This window comes from Wolffia australiana, chromosome 10 (assembly GCF_029677425.1).
Source record: "Wolffia australiana isolate 7733 chromosome 10, ASM2967742v1".
Classification (NCBI taxonomy): Eukaryota; Viridiplantae; Streptophyta; class Magnoliopsida; order Alismatales; family Araceae; genus Wolffia; species Wolffia australiana.
Genome location: NC_135844.1, coordinates 11,048,758 through 11,070,491, shown reverse-complemented (window position 1 = coordinate 11,070,491; position 21,734 = coordinate 11,048,758). Strand labels below are relative to the sequence as shown.

Sequence of the window (21,734 nt, the reverse complement as noted above, 5' to 3'; positions counted from 1 at the left end):
TGTTGCTGCTGCTGTTATTGCTACTACTATTGCTGCTGCTGCTGCTGCTACTAGTACTACTACTAGAATTATTATCATTATTATTCTATGGATTACACTATCATTGTACTAACTTTTGTTACTATTATTACAGTTATTCCCACTTTTTCTTATGCCGCTTCTTCTTCTCCTTGTTCTTCTTCTTCAGTTACATATTTTTCTTTATCCTATCTACCTTTACCATATTGAAGGCAGGAACGAGCATTCTAATGTACGCCTTCCCCATCATGTTCATATCTTTGTTTGACTGTTTCTACCTTCATTTGGAATCAAAATCAAACCAGTACGGGAGCCGGAGGTATTTCCCAGGTCATGCTTTTTTGTTAAAATCGCAACATAAATGTATGTATTCTCACTATACATCCTCTCCAGACCTGAAGAAGCAGGTTCATTAATCAGAGTCAGCGATCGGCTTGCGTTCTGGGAAAGGCCCGCTGTGTGGACGGGTCCTCTGGGGATCGCTACCTGGATGCAACTTTCCTTTTTCATCATGTTCATCGCATTGCTTATCTGGACACTTGCAACTTATCTAAAGACGAACTTTGGCCGGCTAAAACCCAGCGGGGGAATGACGCATGGCGGGATGGCGCACGGCGGTGGGATGGCAGACCAGCCATCAATGTATAAAAACTTCTACACTCACTCTCCCTCTCTCCTCGTCTATCTATGTTACTCATTGTGCTATCTATTCGTCTATGAAGCAATCTGAAAATCAATCTATTTATCTCTCTCTATGTCCGATCAACCATTCGAACTATATGACTGCCTCCATATACATATCGGGATTGATATAAAGATACATATTCATGTGTGTACCAACCTACTTACCTATTTCTCTTCATATCTACCTATCCATATATATATATGGATACGCGTTTTCAACGATTTGCTATTCTATAACATTCATCGCTTAATCTCATATGTGCAGGGATTTGCAAAGGATAAAAACGGCTTCTTTTAGATTGGCATTCGTAGGGACTCTTAGTTGCGCTTTCCTCTTCTTTCCTGTGACTCTGGGTTCCTCCATTTTACCGCTATTCGGCCTGTGCTCAGAAGCCAGCGTGAAATACCACGTGTGGCTGGGTCACATTACGTTGGCCCTCTTCGCAGCCCACAGCTTGGGTTACATCATCTACGGGGCCATCATCGGCGATATGTGCGAGGTAAGAATCTCGACGAAGAGGGAAAAATTGAGAGCGAAAGAGAGAGAAGTGAAAAGTATAGTGCACAGAACTAATGTCGTGAAGGAACGCGAGATGTGCAGATGGTGCAATGGGCAAAGGAAGGGGTGGCTGACGTTGCCGGAGAGCTTGCCATGGTCTTTGGGCTGGTCCTCCGGGCCACGACGTTCAGACAGATTAGGAGAAAGAGCAACGAGCTCTTCTTGTACACTCACCAACTGTACGCGCTGTTCATGTTCTTCTTCCTCTTGCACGTCGGCATCTCTTTCTACTTCTTGGTTCTCCCCGGCGTCTATCTCTTTCTCCTCAACCGCTACCTCCGTTTTCTGCAGTAAGGGCCATTTAGGCCTACATCCTCTTATATGAAGCCCTTATTGGGTTTCTATAATCTAGCCCAATAAGGGCCTTTATGAGAGATTATCTCTCTCTCACTATCTCTCCTACTGGGCCTATATTAGCCCATCTACCATTCTCTCTCTCACGTACCCTATATAACGGGTTGTATGGAACCATCACATCAATGACCTAGTTTCTCTTTGTCGTGTAGAGCCCTGCCACATCTTTCTCTCTCTATCTCCATCTCTCTCCTTCCTTCCTCTCCATCTCCATCTTCTACAACAGCAGAGTGTCCGCCTCGTCTCTGCCCGCCTCCTTCCCAGCGAGACTGTCGAGCTCAACTTTGGCAATACCCAAGGTGATAAATACATGGCGTTTGCATAGATAGTATTCATGATCATCGGAATCATCCACATGCGTGAACTACTATGACAAGGAGTGAAGATGACCATGATGATTTTGTCATCATCTCTCGTCCTCTCTCCTAGATAAAAAAACGAACAATGATGAGGGACGATGACGATTGCGTCTACTCATCTTTGAGTTCTTAGATCCCATATTAACATAATGTAACCATTCTACGGGAAGTTAGATTGTAGTCAATAATCTACAGTAATACGTTATTTATCGTAAAGGAAATTAGAACCTAACACAACGTACAACCTCAAAAGAATATCTCGTTTATTTAGTCAGGTGTTATTGAAAATTTTTGGCAGGGCTTCAATACAGCACTGTCAGCTACGTATTTATCTGCGTCCCCAGTTTTTTCAAACTCCAATGGCACCCATTCACCATCAACTCCAGCAGCAACCTTGAGCCAGAAACTCTGAGCCTGATCATCAAGTAACAGGGAAGCTGGACCCAGACGCTTCATCAAACCCTATCCTCGCCCTCCCCGCAGGGACTGGAGGTCGCCGTAGAGGGATACGGCGACTTCTCCATGGAGTTTCTCAAGTACTAAGCGAAACCAAAATCTTTTACGACGGTTTTAAACACTCGTTTCCAGAAATACTCTCATTCCCTACCTATCTATCTATATCTTTGTCTATCGATTTATCTATCTATCTAGCTATCTATCTATCTATTTATCTATCTATCTATCTATCTATCTATCTATCCATCGATCTATCTATCTATCTATCTATCTATCCATCTATCCATCTATCCATCTATCTATCTATCTATCTATATATTTATCAATCTATCTATCTATCTATCTATCTATCTATCTATCTATGTATCTATCTATCCATCTACCTTTTTTTTTTTTTTTTTTTTTTTAAAGCAAATTTCATCAAATATAAAAATTTGTACATCAGTTTGTTGGAGCTGACCAGATGTCAAACACCTGAGAGAGATGGGATAGAAAATCAAAAAATATTTGGCAGCATCTCCCCTGTTTCTTTTCCCTTCAGCTAAAACCAAAGTAGGGTAATCTAATCATTTTCCTTGTCTATCCATCTACCTATCTATCTATCTATCTATCTTTCTTTCTACATATCTTTCCATCTATCTATATATCTATCTATCTATCTATCTATCTATCTATCTATCCATCTATCCATCTATCCATCTATCCATCTATCTATCTATCTGTCTATCTATCTATCTAACTGTCTATATCTCTGTCTATCTATCTATCTATCTATCTATCCATCTATCCATCTATCCATCTATCCCTCTATATATCTAATCTAATCTATCTCTGTCTATCTATCTATCTATCCATCTATCTATCTGTCTATCTATCTATCTATTTACCTATCTATCTATGCATCGATCTATCGATCCATTTATCTATCTATCTATATATACATCCATCGATCTATCTATCGATCCATCTATCTATCTATCTATCTATCTATATATCTTTTTTTTAAAGAAAATTTAATTGATTTGAACGTGAAAATACATTGTTTGATATACCCTTTGGGCAAAACAACATTGATATGAGAGTGTAGCATTTTTGTTTTTTCACTTCTGTCTTGAGACTTTTCCGCTATTGACCAGCGTTGATTTTAGACAATATTGGTTGGTCAACGCTCCATTTTTGTGGATCTCTGGTGTGTAGCTTTTTATTTTTATTGATCTCGATCTTTTAGATATTTTCCATGCCTGTGGTCTGTCATTATCATTACCCAGCATGTCTTTGCAGTTCTGGAAATTGTTTTCATATACATGAGTGGAGTAGCTTCTCCATCCTTCTCTTGTCTTATTGTGTACTTCTCTTGGACCCATACGGCTGATAGCTGCTCCTCCTCGACTGCATCTTCACTCTTTCTGGTTGGATTTCTCTCATGTCTGACATCTCCAGCTCCACCTGTTATAGTTTTTTCCTGTATCAGATCAAAGGAAACACCTTACCTCTTCTTACAACCATGTCATTTGCGATCGATCAAAACAAAAAACATGCATTATGCGAGAATTTTTGCACAAAGTTTTGATCTATGTGCCATGTGCTAATTTTACTGTATGTATCCGATTATCTACGGAATCAGGAGAGAAATCTCTCCACATATACCTGTACCTTGACCATTACAAACCCATTTGAGTATCAAAGTGTGACTTGAAAGCATCTTCAACGTCTGTCATGGAGCAATAGAAAATCAGCATCGGCGCAGAAACACAATCTTTATTGCAGATTTCAGACAAAATGTATTTCTCCGCTCGAAAAGCTGGATAACCACAACCTTGACGTTAAAGAGGGTTAGCATTGATTTCTAGGGGGGAAGAGGAATCTCTCTCTCTCTCTCTTTTCTCTTATTCTTCGTTGAAAATTTTGGGAAGACTGATTTCAGCTGTTTCTTCACGTTTACTTTATATCTATCTATATAGATATCCAGATTCTACAGCTCAACCCAATGTGCTCTGACAGACCAATCATGGGTATCCTCGGACCCAATAGCTGGCTCTGGCTGGGCACTGTCATTTCTATCTATATATGTAGATATATCTATCTATATATCTATATAGATATATCTATATAGATATATCTATCTATCTATCTATCTTTCCATATATATATATATGCATTTATCCATCTATCCATCTATCCATCCATCTATCTATCTACCTATCTATCTATATATCTTTCTATCTATTTATCAATTGATCGATCTATTTAACTATTTATCAATCCATCCATCTATCTATCTATCTATCTATCTATCTATCTACATATCGATTTATCTATTTATCTATCTAAACGTATATAAGTCTATCTGTCTATATATATCCGTTTTAAACCCTATATTATTGGATATCCATCTATCTCTTACACCAGAGTTAAAGGTGTTACCTGGTTAACGTCGCAGACATGATTGCCTGGTTCTGGTGAGCGGCGGGAGCGGGATCACGCCCTACTTTGCTATGATCCGGGAGCTCATCTTCATGAGCGTGACTAAAGGGGTTTCAGTTCCCAAGGTGCGGCTAATCTGCGCCTTCAAGACGGTGGCAGATCTCTCCATGCTCGATCTTCTCCTCCCTCTCTCCACCGACAAGCTTGACGCCTCCCGGCTCGACCTGACCATCGACGCCTACGTCACAAGAGAGAAGGAGGCCGGTAAGGTCGGTATTAAAACAGTCCAGACTCTACCGCTCAAACCGCTGCGCTCGGACAGACCAATCACGGGTATCCTCGGGCCCAATAGCTGGCTTTGGCTGGGCGCGGTCATTGCTTCGTCGTTCGTCCTCTTCCTCTTGCTTCTGGGCATCGTTGGCCGATGCTACATCTACACCACAGAGAAGGAGTCTGACGCTGAGTTTTCGACTTCCATTGAGGCTATTTTGGCCTTGATCTTCATGTGCGTCTCTATCACTGGCCTCGGCGGCGCTGCCTTCCTCTGGGCGAGGAAGAACGCTTCGGCTTTGGCGGCGAAGATCGAGAACTTTGATGTGGTATCGCCGATGGGTTCGCCCAAGTCTGCTTTCGGTAATGCCGAGCTGGAGAGCCACCCGCAAGAGGTCTTGAAAAGGGCAATTACGGTGCACTACGGGGAAAGGCCTGATCTTCAGAGTAAGACAACCATTGATTCTTGTTTCTTGGCTCTCATATCTTGTCTGCAGATAGATATCGTCTTATTTTCTCATTAGCGTTTTTAACTTTATGTTGCCTCCTAGAGTTGATCACATTTCAGGACTCTAACCAGCTTACATAAATTACTGGTTAATGATCTATTAAAAAAATCTTACAAACGGGGATATATAAAAGGAATTATAGAGAGAATATTTTTCATGATTTCAGTGTTCTATTGTATGCTTTTTTTCTCGTCCGCAGAAATATTGCTCCAGTTCGAGAAATGGGACTGTGGAGTTCTCGCCAGCGGCCCTCGAGGGTTGCGAGGTGATGTGGCGAGAATTTGTTCATCTGGGCTGGCAGACAACCTACACTTCCATTCCATCAGCTTCACATGGTGATTTTCACACAGAAAAAAATCAAGCTCTGGTCAGAAAGCTGCAACCAAATAATTTTCTGTCGCTTTCAAAAGTCCATAGTTTCTACTGCTTGCGTGCCGGAGGGGACATGAGCGACTTTCGTCACCCCTCGTTATCCGTGTGAGGGTTGTTTCGCTTGTTCCTTGTGGTTTACTCGTGATAATCCACTGTTATGCCAATTTGGAATGATCGCATTCTCTATATGCACACCAGTTTCCGCAGAGAATACCTTTCGAATTATATTTGCACGTATCACTTATGGGTTTTCAGAACTCTTTCAGGACACATAAATAGGGATCTGACTTCCCAAGAAGTCCTCGGAAATCTTTTAACATCAACCCGCAGACCGCTAACCCGCAGACCGATTCCTCTATTAAATTAAGAATATTGAGATTTAAAGTTGGAAGCCTGTATGTATAGAGACATGGCTGAAAAGAGAAAAGACACAAACATTTTAAGTGACATCGCGCCAGACTAAATCACCATGCACGCAATGAGCTTTCATGTTGATTTGACGTAGAAAATATTGTTCCCACGAGTCAGTATGTAAAGAGTATATGAAATAGAAAACTCCATTTATATGCTAATGAAAGTGTTCTAAATGATTCAATCGTAGCGTAAAAGACTATAAACTTGTTTATGCATGTAAGAATACTGATGATTCATCCATAACAGAGTTCAAACTGAGCATTAAGCATAGATATTTTCCTAAAGATGTGTTATTTCCCAGCGTATTCCTGTGGACAAAGACTTTGTCTTTTCCTTTTTCAGAATCCTAAATTTAGTAAGATTTTAAAATAATTTAACTCAGTGATTTCTAATAATGATGAATGTTTTTTTCTTTTACATAATTTAATATTTCAGTAATTCGGATGAAAGTAAGAATTTAGAGTCACTGTAGTATGTTGGTAAATAAAAATGATAAATAGATTTGTTAAAGTGTAAATTTTAATATCTAAGAAAAGTGCCCCTTTAATGGAAGAAAATTATTCATTTTTGACAGAATGGCATATGATTTTACATGTATCTTTGAGTTACAATAAGTGTCCTTCTAATTTGTAACATGGAAAGTTTTACTTTCAGTTGAAGTTTAATGGTTACATGTAAATACTATTATTTAGATTTATTTTCCAGTTGAATTGTATCCTTGTAGGATAATGAATGCTCCTTAGAATTTATGTCAACTTACAAACATAATGGGGTCACATTTTTGTATTAAATAATGTGATAGTTGCTGGGATTTGTGGTTCTACTGAATCAATCCAACTTCGATTTCTCAGCAGAATATTGTTCCTTCTTAACCGAGATATGTTTGACAACCAAAAACATAGAAAAGTATAATACCTTAGCACGTATCAAATCAGTGAGTTCTTGGTCCCTTGAATGAGTATATTCAACTCGTTCAGTTCTCTGGCCTCGAGAAGTATCTAAATGATCTTCAGGTCATAGAATGTTCGCATCGTTCCCTCAAAAATTTTCATAAAAATCCCTGAACATAAGAGTATATCCAACAATATTGAAAATTTTTATATGTGTGTCTTTGCTAATTAAAATTGCATGATACATTTAAAGCCCAATAATGTTTACCAAGCAACCTTATCTACATGTATATTAATTGAACTACGATTTAGTTTCTTTAACTAAATTGATAGGTTGATTTTCTAGGCCATAGGATGCTAAGCTCCAGCTCTTGCTCTAGAAAATAAAGCCACATTTCTAAACTTTGTATTACCCTTCATTTGCACAAGACTCCCAAATGAGTTACGAAATATTAAATTTGAAGCCAAAATTGGCCATTCTAATTAGTACTGATGCGCGATTAAGTGTTAATGCATATACATTACAGGGATACATGTTGACATCTGGACTTTTATAGCTGAACGTTTATTAGAACTGTTCAACCAAGTTGAGCAAAAAAAATACTTCATTGATGAAATTCATTGATTTCACGAAATATAAATATTAGCCATACCCTGCAGTTAACGAGTATGTTTCAAATGTGGCATTCATCAGGCATTCAAATTACACTCAGTTGTAGGTATTTCAGTTCAGTTGGGTTCCTTGCTGTACATGAAGCTATTGTAGCAAGATACATCATGGATTAATTTTTTAAAAAGCATGTTTTTTAGCCCAAAAATAATTGAAAGATTAAGACAAATTAATGAAAATTAACTAGACCAATTAATCAAAATTTTGGATAAAAATACTCATGTCGAGACAATATTTTTTACAAGAATTCAATCACTGACTTACAAACACGCCTTTCTAACTCTAGGAATTAGTCATAATAGATAGATTCTAAAATTTTGTTCATACACTAAACCCATTTATAAACGTGATAGACCCTACAGAGACTGTGGTACGCATTGTCTAAAATTGGATTTAAAGGAAACTCCAATGCTAGTGGACAAGTTCATCATTTCGAGATTAAATTTAGGGACGACGGTTACTGTCAGAAATGTAATAATAAACCATTTAGAATATTACCAGATACAACAGCACACCATGGTTATGGAGTATGGGTAATGAATGTTAAGTTATAGTTTCTCAATTGAAAATAAATGTTAAGTTGTTTATGTGATGACCCAAATATATGGATTCAAGCTGTGTAAATTGTGCATGTTAAATTAAGGACAAAAAATAAAATATATTTTGGATTATGTGATGTAATCTCACATTTTGAATGAGAATGAACATGATCCTAGGTTTTATTCATAAAATTTTAGTGGGCGGATAATTATTTCCATAATCCTCTCTGTAGAGGACGTTCAACTTATTTTGAATTTTGTTGTAATCTTATCCTTGGTATGAATGACTTCCAAAGTTCTCCCCCGAACAGATTTGGAAGAAGCAACTTATGTATCGTGCATGCTTTCTATAGAGACAGATCAAGGAGGTAGTTAAAAATCTCCAAATCCATATGCATAGAATCCAACACCAAAAGAGTTTCAGGATACAGAACTTTTAGAGAGGTCTCATGTTGCCGATACCTGGAGTTCAGATTTCTAAAGAGAAATTACCATACCCTCCTGATCATATAGTGTTTATGTAGAAAATTCCATATTTCTATGTTATTAGATCCATCCTCATCACAGTGCTATGAACAAGGACTGGTGTAACATTGACTCCAAGTATCAGGAGCAGATTCAAGCCGAGCATGAGATGAACACTAGATAGTCCAGGACATAATGGTTAAGGATTTATTTCTGATTCATAGATGATAGGGTCTAAAGGCTAATGATTAAATAAATACCATTTTTTTTAGACCTGGATCTTAGGGGATCCAAATGTAGATTAATGTTCACGCTAAATGGAGACGTATTGTCTTAGAAGAGTTCCAAGAGGAGTACCACTTTAGATTTGACAGCAAAAGCTTCCAAGAGGAGTACCACTACAGACTTGACAGCAAAAGCTGATTATATTTTTTTAATTAATGCTCTTTAAGAGCCATTTGGGTGGAAAAAATTCATCACACCCTTTTAATGTGTTCCGTAAATTTCTATACATATTCTGTTGTTGAGTAACTACAATTGTGTTATACAACATGAGAAAGGCAGATAGTGTCATCTAAAGTAATATAACTTTCTGAGGCAATTTACCTGATTAGGGGTATTATGTCTAAAGTAAAATTCATAATGGAAGAGTTTCATTGACTGAATATATAGTAAATGAATCGAAAAAGCTAATAGCCCAAAGCATATAGCAACTATAGAGTGCAAAAAGTTTGATATCCAAGGATGATTATCCTTTTTCCAAAATAGGGATTATTGGAACCATATGTTCCCTGGAAGACAAATCATCCATGTCACATCTTTTTCAATATTAATTGATAGAATATATTGATGTAACACATGTGCATACTTAGAATCAAGTATGTAAATATATGCGACGATTGGGTGAATAATAATGACATTAGATTGGTTGGTTACTAGTATTTAGACAGACATGATGAATATTAGTACTTAAAGGATACTCAATGATAAGTAGAATGGTATGGCAAATGGCATAAGGTAGATCAAGAAAAGGGAGTTCTGTGCTTAAGGACTTGGAGAAATGCCTATCTTCCAGCCTACAGTAAGATTGACTCAATGGAAGAATGAAAACAATCAAGTAGGATCGGCTCATTATTGGTGGCGCGATGGGGGTCCTCAATTCACTCAACTGTCTAGCATATTGAACCATAGTGCTTCAATCCTTTGATTTTCCTATCCCCTACACACCCACTAGATAACCTAGCCATTTGGAAATCAACTCTCATATCATCCAAAATCAAAGTTTGTCCCATCTTTGCATGATCATGATCCGCTATATAAAGCCAAACTTCCCTACACATGTAATTCGAATTCATGGATGAAGAATATCTCCTAAAGGTGGGTTTCATTTATACATGGAATTTATATGACATAAAGAAAAGTAAAGGTTTGCATTATGCAATGTAAACACATGAAATGTTCTCTCCCCCCCACTAAATTATGCAATGTCCTCAATGCATGGGAAAAAGATCAAAATTGAAATTCAGAAGTTCAGAATTGCAAACCTGCTTGGCGTGATCTTTGAAGGACTTACTAATGATGAGTCGACATCTCGTGTTGTTTCTGAATTGTACTTGATCATCTTCTTTATTCTGGAAAAGCTATAAACTGAAAACAAAATCAAAGAAAAATTACGAGCTAGGGAATTAGGTTAATTCCCCTTTATTTGCAAAATCAAAATTCAATAATAAAAAGAGAAAAGTAGTGAAATCAAAATCCTAGATTTATGCTTCCTGTATGGTGGTTTCGATCGGATTTAGCGTTATTGTTGCCGTAGGTTGCGATATATCTTCTGCTTCCACATATGGCTTAAGTCGCATACCATTAACTGTGAACTCCTTCCCTTTCTTAGGATCAAAAATCAAAACAGCTCCATTATCATATATGTCAGAAATTGTAAATGGCCCATCCCATCTTGATTTTAATTTTCCTGGAAAAATTTTCAACCTTGAATTATAAAGCCAAACCTTTTGTTGTTTCTGAAAATGCTTACGGTTAATATTCTTGTCGTGGAAGTGCTTCATCCTGGCTTTATAGATTCTTGAATTTTCGTAAGCTTCATTCCTTAGCTCCTGGAGTTCATGCATCTGCAATAAACGCTGTTTTCCCGCTGCATCTAAAGAGAGATTAATTTTCTTAATAGCCCAATAAGCTCTATGTTCTATTTCAACCGGAAGATGACATGCTTTACCAAAAACAACCCTGTAAGGAGACATCCCTAAAGGTGTTTTGTAAGCAGTTCTATAAGCCCATAGAGCATCATATAATCTGCTAGACCAATCTTTTCCATCAGGCCTAATGATCTTCTTTATAATCTTTTTAATCTCCCTATTTGAATTCTCAATCTGACCATTTGCTTGTGGATGATATGGGGTAGTGATTCTATGTTGAACCCCATATTTTTTAAGCATGGTCCTGAATTGAGAATTATTAAAATGGCTTCCTCCATCACTTATGATTGCTCTAGGACAACCAAACCTGCAAAATATATGTTGTTGAATGAATTTAAGCACTACTTTATGATCATTTGACCTAGTGGGGATTGCCTCAACCCATCTGGAAAGATAATCCACTCCCATTAAGATGTACTCATGCCCATCTGAATTAGGAAATGGTCCCATAAAATCAATCCCCCATAGGTCAAATATTTCTACTTCAATGATAGGCTGTAGTGGCATTCTATCATTCTTTTTGATATTCAGCGCTGCTTGACATTTTAAACAACTAGAGAAAAACTTAAAAGCATCAGAAAATAGAGTTGGCCAGAAAAATCCACAGTTTAAAACTTTAAATGCAGTCAATTTAGGAGCATAATGTCCAGCACATAAAGAAGAATGGCAAGCATCTAAAATGCTCCATTGTTCTTCCTCCGGTACACACCTTCTAAACACATGATCAACACCTAATTTAAAAAGCTCAGGTTCATCATAATAATAGTAATTAATATCTTTATAAAATTTCTTTCTATCATTCATATCCCAATCATTAGGTATTAATCCTGTGACAAGAAAATTCACAATATGAGCGTACCATGGAAGCCTTTTACTTTGAATTTTTAAAATATATTCGTCGGGAAAACCATCATGAATAGGAATAGATAATTCTGTAGATAATCTAGAAAGATGATCTGCAACAGTATTATCTATCCCTCGTTTATCTTTTATTTCCAAATCAAATTCTTGCAAAAGTAAAATCCACCGAATTAATCTAGGTTTGGTTTCTTTTTTATTCAGTAAAAACTTTAAAGCTGCATGATCTGAAAACACAATTATTTTACTACCTAAAAGATAAGAACGAAATTTTTCTAGGGCAAAAATAATAGCAAGCAATTCTTTTTCAGTAGTTGAGTAATTTACTTGTGCTCCTCCTAGAGTCTTGCTTGCATAGTAGATGGCAACTGGCTTCTTATCCACTCTTTGTCCTAAAATTGCTCCCACTGCATTGTCAGAAGCATCACACATAATTTCAAAAGGCTTACCCCAATCTGGAGCTTGCAAAATAGGTGCTTGAATTAGAGCTTCTTTAATCTGCAAAAAGGATGCTTTAGCATTTTCATCAAAAACAAATAGTGTATCTTTAGAAAGTAAATTAGTTAAGGGTTTAGAAATTTTAGCAAAATCTTTTATAAATCTTCTGTAGAAGCCAGCATGCCCTAGAAATCCCCTAAGTTGCTTTAGGGTTGTGGGCAGGGGGAGGTTCTTGATAACCTCGACTTTGGCCCTGTCCACCCTTAGACCATCCTTTCTGATATGGTGGCCTAGGACAATTCCCTCCTCCACCATAAAGTGGGATTTCTCCCAACTTAGAACCAGATTGTTCTGTACACATATCTACAAAACCTTAGTTAAATTAGATAGACAAATATCGAATGAGGAACCAAACACTGAAAAATCATCCATAAAAATTTCCAAGCAATCCCCTACTAATTCAGAAAACATGGCAGTCATACACCTTTGAAAAGTAGCTGGAGCATTACATAACCCAAAAGGCATTCTTTTAAATGCAAAAGTACCTACTGGACATGTAAATGTTGTTTTCTCTTGATCACTTTTGTTAATTTCAATTTGATTATAACCTGAATATCCATCTAAAAAACAATAAAAATTTTGACCTGAAAGTCTTTCAAGAATCTGATCAATAAATGGTAATGGATAATGATCTTTCTTAGTCACAGAATTAAGCTTCCTATAATCAATGCATACTCTCCAACTAGAAGCTACTCGAGTTTGTACCTCATTACCATTTTCATCTTTAGTCACTGTTATTCCTGTTTTCTTAGGTACTACATGAATAGGACTTACCCATGGGCTATCTGAAATGGCATAAATAAAATCAGCTTTTAGCCATTTCATGATTTCCTTTAACAACCTCCAACATGTGCGGGTTAAGTCGCTTTGGGTTGCCTTGTTGCCCTAGAATTTTCTTCTAGAAAAATTCTGTGCTCACAAATATTTGGACTGATGCCTTTAATGTCATCAATTGTCCATCCTATAGCAGATTTATAAGTACATAAAGACATTCAAAAGCTCTAATTCTTGTTCAGATGATAACAATGATGATATGATTACTGGAAAAGACTTGCATGGTCCTAAATAAGCATATTTCAGAGATGATGGTAAAGGCTTAAGTTCAATTTCAGAATGCAAAGAAATATTTGTTGGTATGGAAGATTTTTCATTCAAACATTCATTAGATTCACAAGAAAATAAATCATAAGAGCATGGATCAAAATCAAAATCATCTTCTTCTACCAACCCTAGAAAGCAAACATCTTCACTTGTGTCTTTAGGGTATTTCATTAATTTGGAGATAGATAGTTCAATTTTTTCATCTCCTACTTTAAGTTCCACTGTACCCTTATCCCAATCCGTTGTGGCTTTCGCCGTAGCTAGGAATGGTCGACCTAAAATGATAGGGGCATGGCTCAAATTTCCTGTTATTTTCATATCTGCAACTATGAAATCAACAGGAAATTTACAATTCTCCACTTTTACTATGACATCTTCTAATTTTCCATAAGGTTGCCTAATTGAACCATCGGCTAATTGTAATTCAAGAAAAATAGGTTCAAGCTCACCAAATTTAAATTTATCATACAAAGCTTTAGGCATTATGTTTACACTAGCTCCTGAATCAAGAAGTGATTTACTAAAAACCATGCCTCTTATTTCACATTTAATGAGAGGAGCACCCGGATCTCTTCTTTTCCTAGGAATATCATTCAATAAAATTGAACTGATATTTTCATAAAGTTGTACCCTTTTCTACTTTCTAGAAGGTGTACATAGTTCCTTCACATATTTTGCATAAGAAGGAATATTTTGTATTGCCTCAGTCAGTGGAATAGTGATGGTTGCATTTTTAAATATTTCAAGCAAATGAGAATTTTCAGGTTTTTGCTTGGATATATTTAAAGCACTAGGAAATGGAATGGGTGGTCTATAATCAATTGGATTAGGGTCTGCCATTCGTGGATGCCTTTCCTCATCCTGGCCACCCTTATCTTGTTGATCATTTTCCATCTCTCTATTTTCTTTATCTTGATGCTCCGACAATCCTACATTTTTTTTATGAGTATCTAACAAAACCTTCCCACTTCGTAATTTTGAAATCACACTCACATGTTCATCATTAATCATATCTTCTTCAAAGCCATGTAAAATATTATTTGTAAAATCATGACATGATGCAACATTATTATTTTCACCAATGCAAGATTCATTTAAAATTTCGGAAGACACACAATATGATGATTCTAAATTTCTATCTACACACAACATGATATTTCTAGGATTTATGTTAGGTTGGGTAGGGAGTTGACCTGGATGTCCTTCTCTTAGAAGGATTTCTTCTGATTTACCTTTCATCCTGAGAGCAGGTTGTTGTGCTTGAATCCCTTGTCCTCGCTTGAGCATCTCAATTTCCTTCTTGTGCTCTTCTAAAGTTTGCATCAACATCTTCCTTTCCTCATGCATGCTTTTTCTCTCTTCCTGCATTTCCCTGATAAAATCCATTAAAGTAGAGTTAGTGTTGTCATTATTGTTGTTAGCACTAGAGTAAAAGGGCTTAGAAAAATTTTGAAAATTTTGCTGATATGGTTGCGGGGCGAATTGCTTTGAGGCGAAATTGTTGTTTCCTCCTTTGCTCCAATTTTGATTAGGTCGTGCATTCCATTGGTTTTGACCTGCATCTTGTCTCCCAAATACATTAACCTGTTCAACCATAGGACAAGCCTCATCAGAATGTTCTTCACTAGAACAAAAACAACAAGGGTTATTAGTGGAATTGTTGCCCTCGTTTGCATTCGCCTTTCCTTTAGACTCCTGCAAAAAAGATTTAATATCATTGCTCATATCTTTAACTGTTTTACCAATATTGCTCATTTCTCTTTCTAGCTTATCAATCTTGATCTCCGGTTCAACTGCCTTGACGTCAATGATTCATCCACGCTTGGGACCTGCACTTCGGTTAGTGTACGAAAAACTTTGACGGTATGTCCAATCTTCTACTAATTTTTCCATCAATTTCATGGATTCATCTGCATGGGTATCAAGGAACATTACTCCACTAGATATATCCACTAGATGCCTTTCTTGATCATTCAATCCACCATAAAAAATTTCAACCAATTCATGAGATGGTATGCCATGATGTGGGCACTTCCTAGTGAGTGACATGAATCTCTCCCATGCTTCTCCTAGAGTGTCAGTTCCTTGACAAAAATCTCTTATATGTTTCTTAATTGAAGATGTCTTTCCATAAGAAAAGAATCTCTTTAAAAAGCAAGCTTGCATTTCACTCCAAGATTGAAATTCTTGACCTACCCCTTTAAACCAATCTTTTGCCCTATCTTTCAAAGCAAACTGAAATAACCTTAGTTTGAGAATTTCCTGAGGAACACCTGCATAACTATAAGCAGAACAAATCTGGTTATACTCTTCCAAAAACTCATAAGGCTCCTCATTAAATCTTCCATAAAATGTAGGCAATTGATTAATCATATTCGGGTCAATTCTAAAATTAACATTTTCTGGTAAAGGAGCAGATATTTTAGTGTAGGTTTCACTCTCTATAGGGTCAGAAAATTCTCTCAACCTCATTCTTCTAACACCCTGTTCAACCCCAAAATTTTGATTATTCTCCATTAAGTCACAAAATGCTGATTTTCACCTTCGGAGCTTTCAAAAATACAATCAAAACTAGGAGTTCTACTAACTGTTTCAAGATTCACGAGATGAGGTTTTAAAGATCTCCTACCGAACATGCAATGTTAAACACATCAATATAAAAAATAATCAGTTTTGATGAACAAGAAAAATTAATTATGCAATGATGAATTTTTTTTTTCAATTTCACTATTTCATCAAAATTCACAAAATAATTGCAAAATTCAGCTCAATCCAAGACTTAATATAAAAATAAAGAGTAATGAATCCACACAGAATAATTTAAAAATTCAAACTGCATCCCCGGCAGCGCGCCAATTGATAAGTCGAAAAATCACGAAAATTACGTGGTCGTTGCGCTTTTAGACTTATGCAATAAATTTATAATTCCCTTAATGGCTAAATAAGAATATAGAGCAAGCAAGGGGTCGATCCGCAAGGAGGCAACAATTCAGAATTTTCAAACAATTTTTATGAATCAAGTCAAGTAATTTTGAATTTTGCAATATTTAATTCAATTAATATTAAATAATATTCTTAAAATAATCAAAATTAAGTAAAACTTAATTTTGATTTCGGTCAGATAATTCCAGATAAGAACATTATTATTATTTTAAGCTCATAAATATATAAATTATTAATTTCCCAATTTAATAAAATTTATAATAATTTTCAGAATTAAAATTGGGAATTTAATAATCAAGAAAGTGATTTTTGAATTGGAGTTCAAAATGGATGAATTTTCGGTTCAAATTTTATTTTTGGGTTTTTTATATATTAAATTAAATTCCTAAATAATAAAAACCGAAATCTAGAGAGAGAAACAAATCAAATTAACCTAGAGAGGGAAAGTGAAGAAATTGGGGAACGCCCCAATTTCGACCCTAAATTAAAAATGTAATGAAGCAGAAATGTCCTAAAATGATTAAGAATTAATTATCAAAAGTCAGATCTCGAATCCAAATCAAAAAGAAGTGCTGATGCATTCAAAACATGAATCTAGGGCATGTACATTTCGCCCATGCCAAGGCGTTTTCGAATCGTTCTAGAAGATGATCAAATACAATTCAGAAACTTACAAATTTGATAAAGAGATCCAGATCTGACGACTTCCAGAATGCCTCCTGTGTCCTTCCTGGCCAATTGCTTGGGGAGAGACTCCAAAAAGTGATTTTCGCCCTTTTCCAGACCTCCATTTAAAGATCCAACCGTCCTGGATTGTAGAGGGAAAAGACGAACCTACCCTCAAAATTTCAGGCCAATCAGACGTGTAGATCTCAAGATATCAAGGTTTTAGTGAGAAAAATCTGAGCCCTTGGATTTATTTATCTCTCCTCCAATAAGCTTGGAAATGGCGCGTTTTGATTGGCTAGCATGATTATTTCTCATTTTCCGCTTTCTCGGATCACGCCCTGACACGTTGCTGTGCGCGTCGTCCGCCCGCAATCATTGGCAAGTGATTTCGTCATTTGAACGGCTAGGAATTCTCCACGTCACCCTGAAATAATAAAAACAAAAGAAAAGGACAAAGGTCTTTTTAAAAAAATATATATTTTTTATTCTCTTAGCCGTAATCTTTGACCATTCTTCTCTCTTTTATTTTAAATCATAAGCCGCTATTCTTCTCTCTCTTCTCTCTTTAAATATTTTACATCATAGCCACTTATGTTGACTATTCTTCTCTCTCTCTTCTCTCTTTTATATATTTTAAATCATAGCCGCTTATGTTGACTATTCTTCTCTCTCTCTCTATTGATTATATAATAATAACCACTCATTCTCTCTCTCTCTTTATTCTTATTTAAATAAATATATCCATTTATTCGCCCGGGCGAATGACGTGATACTCCTTAGTAAATATTTAAATATATTATAAATGCCAAATAAATAATATATGTGTTATTTAAATATGTAAAAATCATTTCTTGGCTATATAATGGTCAAAAAATTATATAAAAATATGGAAAATTCCATAAAAATCATGGAAACACTTACAAACCTTTAGCCAAGTATTTAAAACCCTGTAAAAAATATTTCTTCACTGAAATGAAGTTAAATTCCATAAAAACGATAAAAAATCAGAATTAATAATAAAATGAAAGGTTAAATGATCTATCTTTATTTTAATATGATAACATGGAAATATAGTCATTAAAACACATAAATATAATATAAAATTCATTAATTAATCATGTTAATTTGCAAGTTATCATTTATGTGATGACCCAAATGTATGGATTCAAGCTGTGTAAATTGTGCATGTTAAATTAAGGACAAAAAATAAAATATATTTTGGATTATGTGATGTAATCTCACATTTTGAATGAGAATGAACATGATCCTAGGTTTTATTCATAAAATTTTAGTGGGCGGATAATTATTTCCATAATCCTCTCTGTAGAGGACGTTCAACTTATTTTGAATTTTGTTGTAATCTTATCCTTGGTATGAATGACTTCCAAAGTTCTCCCCCGAACAGATTTGGAAGAAGCAACTTATGTATCGTGCATGCTTTCTATAGAGACAGATCAAGGAGGTAGTTAAAAATCTCCAAATCCATATGCATAGAATCCAACACCAAAAGAGTTTCAGGATACAGAACTTTTAGAGAGGTCTCATGTTGCTGATACCTGGAGTTCAGATTTCTAAAGAGAAATTACCAGACCCTCCTAATCATATAGTGTTTATGTAGAAAATTCCATATTTCTATGTTATTACATCCATCCTCATCACAATGCTATGAACAAGGACTGGTGTAACATTGACTCCAAGTATCAGGAGCAGATTCAAGCCGAGCATGAGATGAACACTAGATAGTCCAGGACATAATGGTTAAGGATTTATTTCTGATTCATAGATGATAGGGTCTAAAGGCTAATGATTAAATAAATACCATTTTTTTTAGACCTGGATCTTAGGGGATCCAAATGTAGATTAATGTTCACGCTAAATGGAGACGTATTGTCTTAGAAGAGTTCCAAGAGGAGTACCACTTTAGATTTGACAGCAAAAGCTTCCAAGAGGAGTACCACTACAGACTTGACAGAAAAAGCTGATTATATTTTTTTAATTAATGCTCTTTAAGAGCCATTAGGGTGGAAAAAATTCATCACACCCTTTTAATGTGTTCCGTAAATTTCTATACATATTCTGTTGTTGAGTAACTACAATTGTGTTATACAACATGAGAAAGGCAGATAGTGTCATCTAAAGTAATATAACTTTCTGAGGCAATTTACCTGATTAGGTATTATGTCTAAAGTAAAAATCATAATGGAAGAGTTTCATTGACTCAATATATAGTAAATGAATCGAAAAAGCTAATAGCCCAAAGCATATAGCAACTATAGAGTGCAAAAAGTTTGATATCCAAGGATGATTATCCTTTTTCCAAAATAGGGATTATTGGAACCATATGTTCCTGGAAGACAAATCATCCATGTCACATCTTTTTCAATATTAATTGATAGAATATATTGATGTAACACATGTGCATACTTAGAATCAAGTATGTAAATATATGCGACGATTGGGTGAATAATAATGACATTAGATTGGTTGGTTACTAGTATTTAGACAGACGATGAATATTATTACTTAGAGGATACTCAATGACACCAAAATATTCAGACATATAAGCATTTTTTAGCCCCGCTCCTGTGACGAGTATGGTTGATCTTGCACCAGTGAAAGTAGCGGTGCTAAAGAAAGATACTGGGTGCTCTTTGGAGAAGTTCACTTAGTTGATTCATATGAACCACTGAATGATTTTATACCTCATATCAGTCCGGTATATTTTTGTCACAGTTATATCAGTGTTCCTTACAAATGGGACATAATATAGACTTTGGAGGTAGATGATTATATTTTGAAAATGTCTCTACTTTAAGAATGTCACCAAGTCTCTACTTTTAAGGGATTCTGAACTGTCTTAGTTTGGACGTAGCAAGAGGCCTACATAGGTGATTTTGTTGTAAATATGGAATTATCGTTGTCATTATCAGAGAAGACTTACGCAAGGAAACAAAGTGTTTATTTTCCTTTTTCCGTGTTGATGGAGTGCTTGTTGCATATCAAAGTGAAAGAGTGATAGTTATTCCCAAGCCCAACATATCGATATTGGAGAAGGTGTAAGAAAGTCTTGACTCCCCAATGTATGTTTTTCTTTAATTAGAAAGGTTCTGCTTTATATGTTTGTGTTGATCCTCTCTTTTCAATGGAAAGTTCATAGGACCTTCACGGCTCTCGTGTATTTTGTTTCAAAAGCTCAAACAATCAAACAATATATTTGAAAATGTTGAAGAACAACACCGTGCTTAAGAGGAAAAGTAAAACCCTTGGTATTTAACTAAGGCACGCAACAGATATGGAACGCGGTTGAATCTTGAATAGAAAGGACAGCTTTACTCCACATTTCTTTCGACAATAATTTATTGGCCTCGATGGAAAGATTTCATAAGAATTTCGAAGGTTGATTTTTCCTCCTGGATTAGCATCAGACGACAATAGATACCAATCCTCTTCATTTAAAGTCATTCTCATCCAGTACCTAATTACAGGAGGATGGAAGCGTTGTACGTTTGCATTAGTACAACGATTAACTATTACGTGAGACTATGGCTAGTCGAACAGAGCATGCGGCTGATATTCACTATCATGACGTGCCCAACTTATGTAAATATTTAAAAACGAGTGGCTTCTCGCAGGATAGCTGTAGGCCATCAAGAAATGTTGGTCATGTCAAATTAGGTTTTTGAAAACATTTTATGAAGTTACGCATTAATCCAAATGTACTCCCCCATCGTCTAGATGTCTTCCAGCTTTCGTCCGTAACTCTGCTGTAGGATCAATGGTTACTCCGGTAAATTTAAAAATATACGGACGAGTCTATTTCCGCAGGTGTTACTTCATGCGTTACCCCATTCTGTGGCTGAGCTATCCCCAATATTTTAAGCTTTCCAAAACTTAGACAATACCTCGGCGTATTTTTTATTCATAGCGACCGCATAGATTCTACGGGACATAGACAGTAGTACAACTAGGTACAAGAGAGCAAATGAAGCCCCATCCAAAGAGAGGAAATACAAGTCCTCATCTATCTAGCTACTTCTATAAATCAATTCAACCATTAATATCTTATATTTATATGTTTAGTTTCCACGTCCCTCGTACTGCAGTGGTCGTACTACAAAGCCAGGGGCGTGACTCGCTTTCGGCCTTAATGCACTTGAGTTGGGACGGCCTACTTTGGATTAAACTACTAATGTCAACGCTCTTGACGAGGCAAGAACAAGCTATGCCCCATCTGAAACGGGTCCTTCCTAATTCATGGATAACAGGGTTAATTCTCCAAGCCATTGGTTAGCCCTTCTTCCAACCCGCATTTACCTGTTGTAAGGGAGACTGAAAAATCAATTTTAAGCGAGTTCCATGACAGCAACTACACCTTTGACGTCCTCCCTTGGTTTACAATTTTGTTTCTGTCTCTCTCTCCACGAATTGCCTCAAGCAATTTATCTTTGTTAATCATGCAAAGGCTGGGCATG

At 36.1% G+C, this 21,734-nt stretch overlaps 1 protein-coding gene and 1 pseudogene across 1 annotated transcript; both read left to right on the top strand.

The window, feature by feature from the left end:
• The first annotated feature begins 379 nt into the window (after window positions 1-379).
• LOC144708282 (ferric reduction oxidase 2-like) lies at window positions 380-6,242 on the top strand. The gene is made up of 6 exons (XM_078581532.1): window positions 380-660; window positions 968-1,202; window positions 1,304-1,541; window positions 2,273-2,399; window positions 4,871-5,571; window positions 5,833-6,242. Exons 1-6 carry the CDS (start codon window positions 380-382, stop codon window positions 5,970-5,972), a joined length of 1,722 nt encoding a protein of 573 aa, XP_078437658.1. The 3' UTR covers window positions 5,973-6,242.
• A 9,422-nt stretch (window positions 6,243-15,664) lies between these two features.
• LOC144709014 (small nucleolar RNA R71) lies at window positions 15,665-15,761 on the top strand (annotated as a pseudogene).
• The last annotated feature ends 5,973 nt before the right edge of the window (window positions 15,762-21,734 follow it).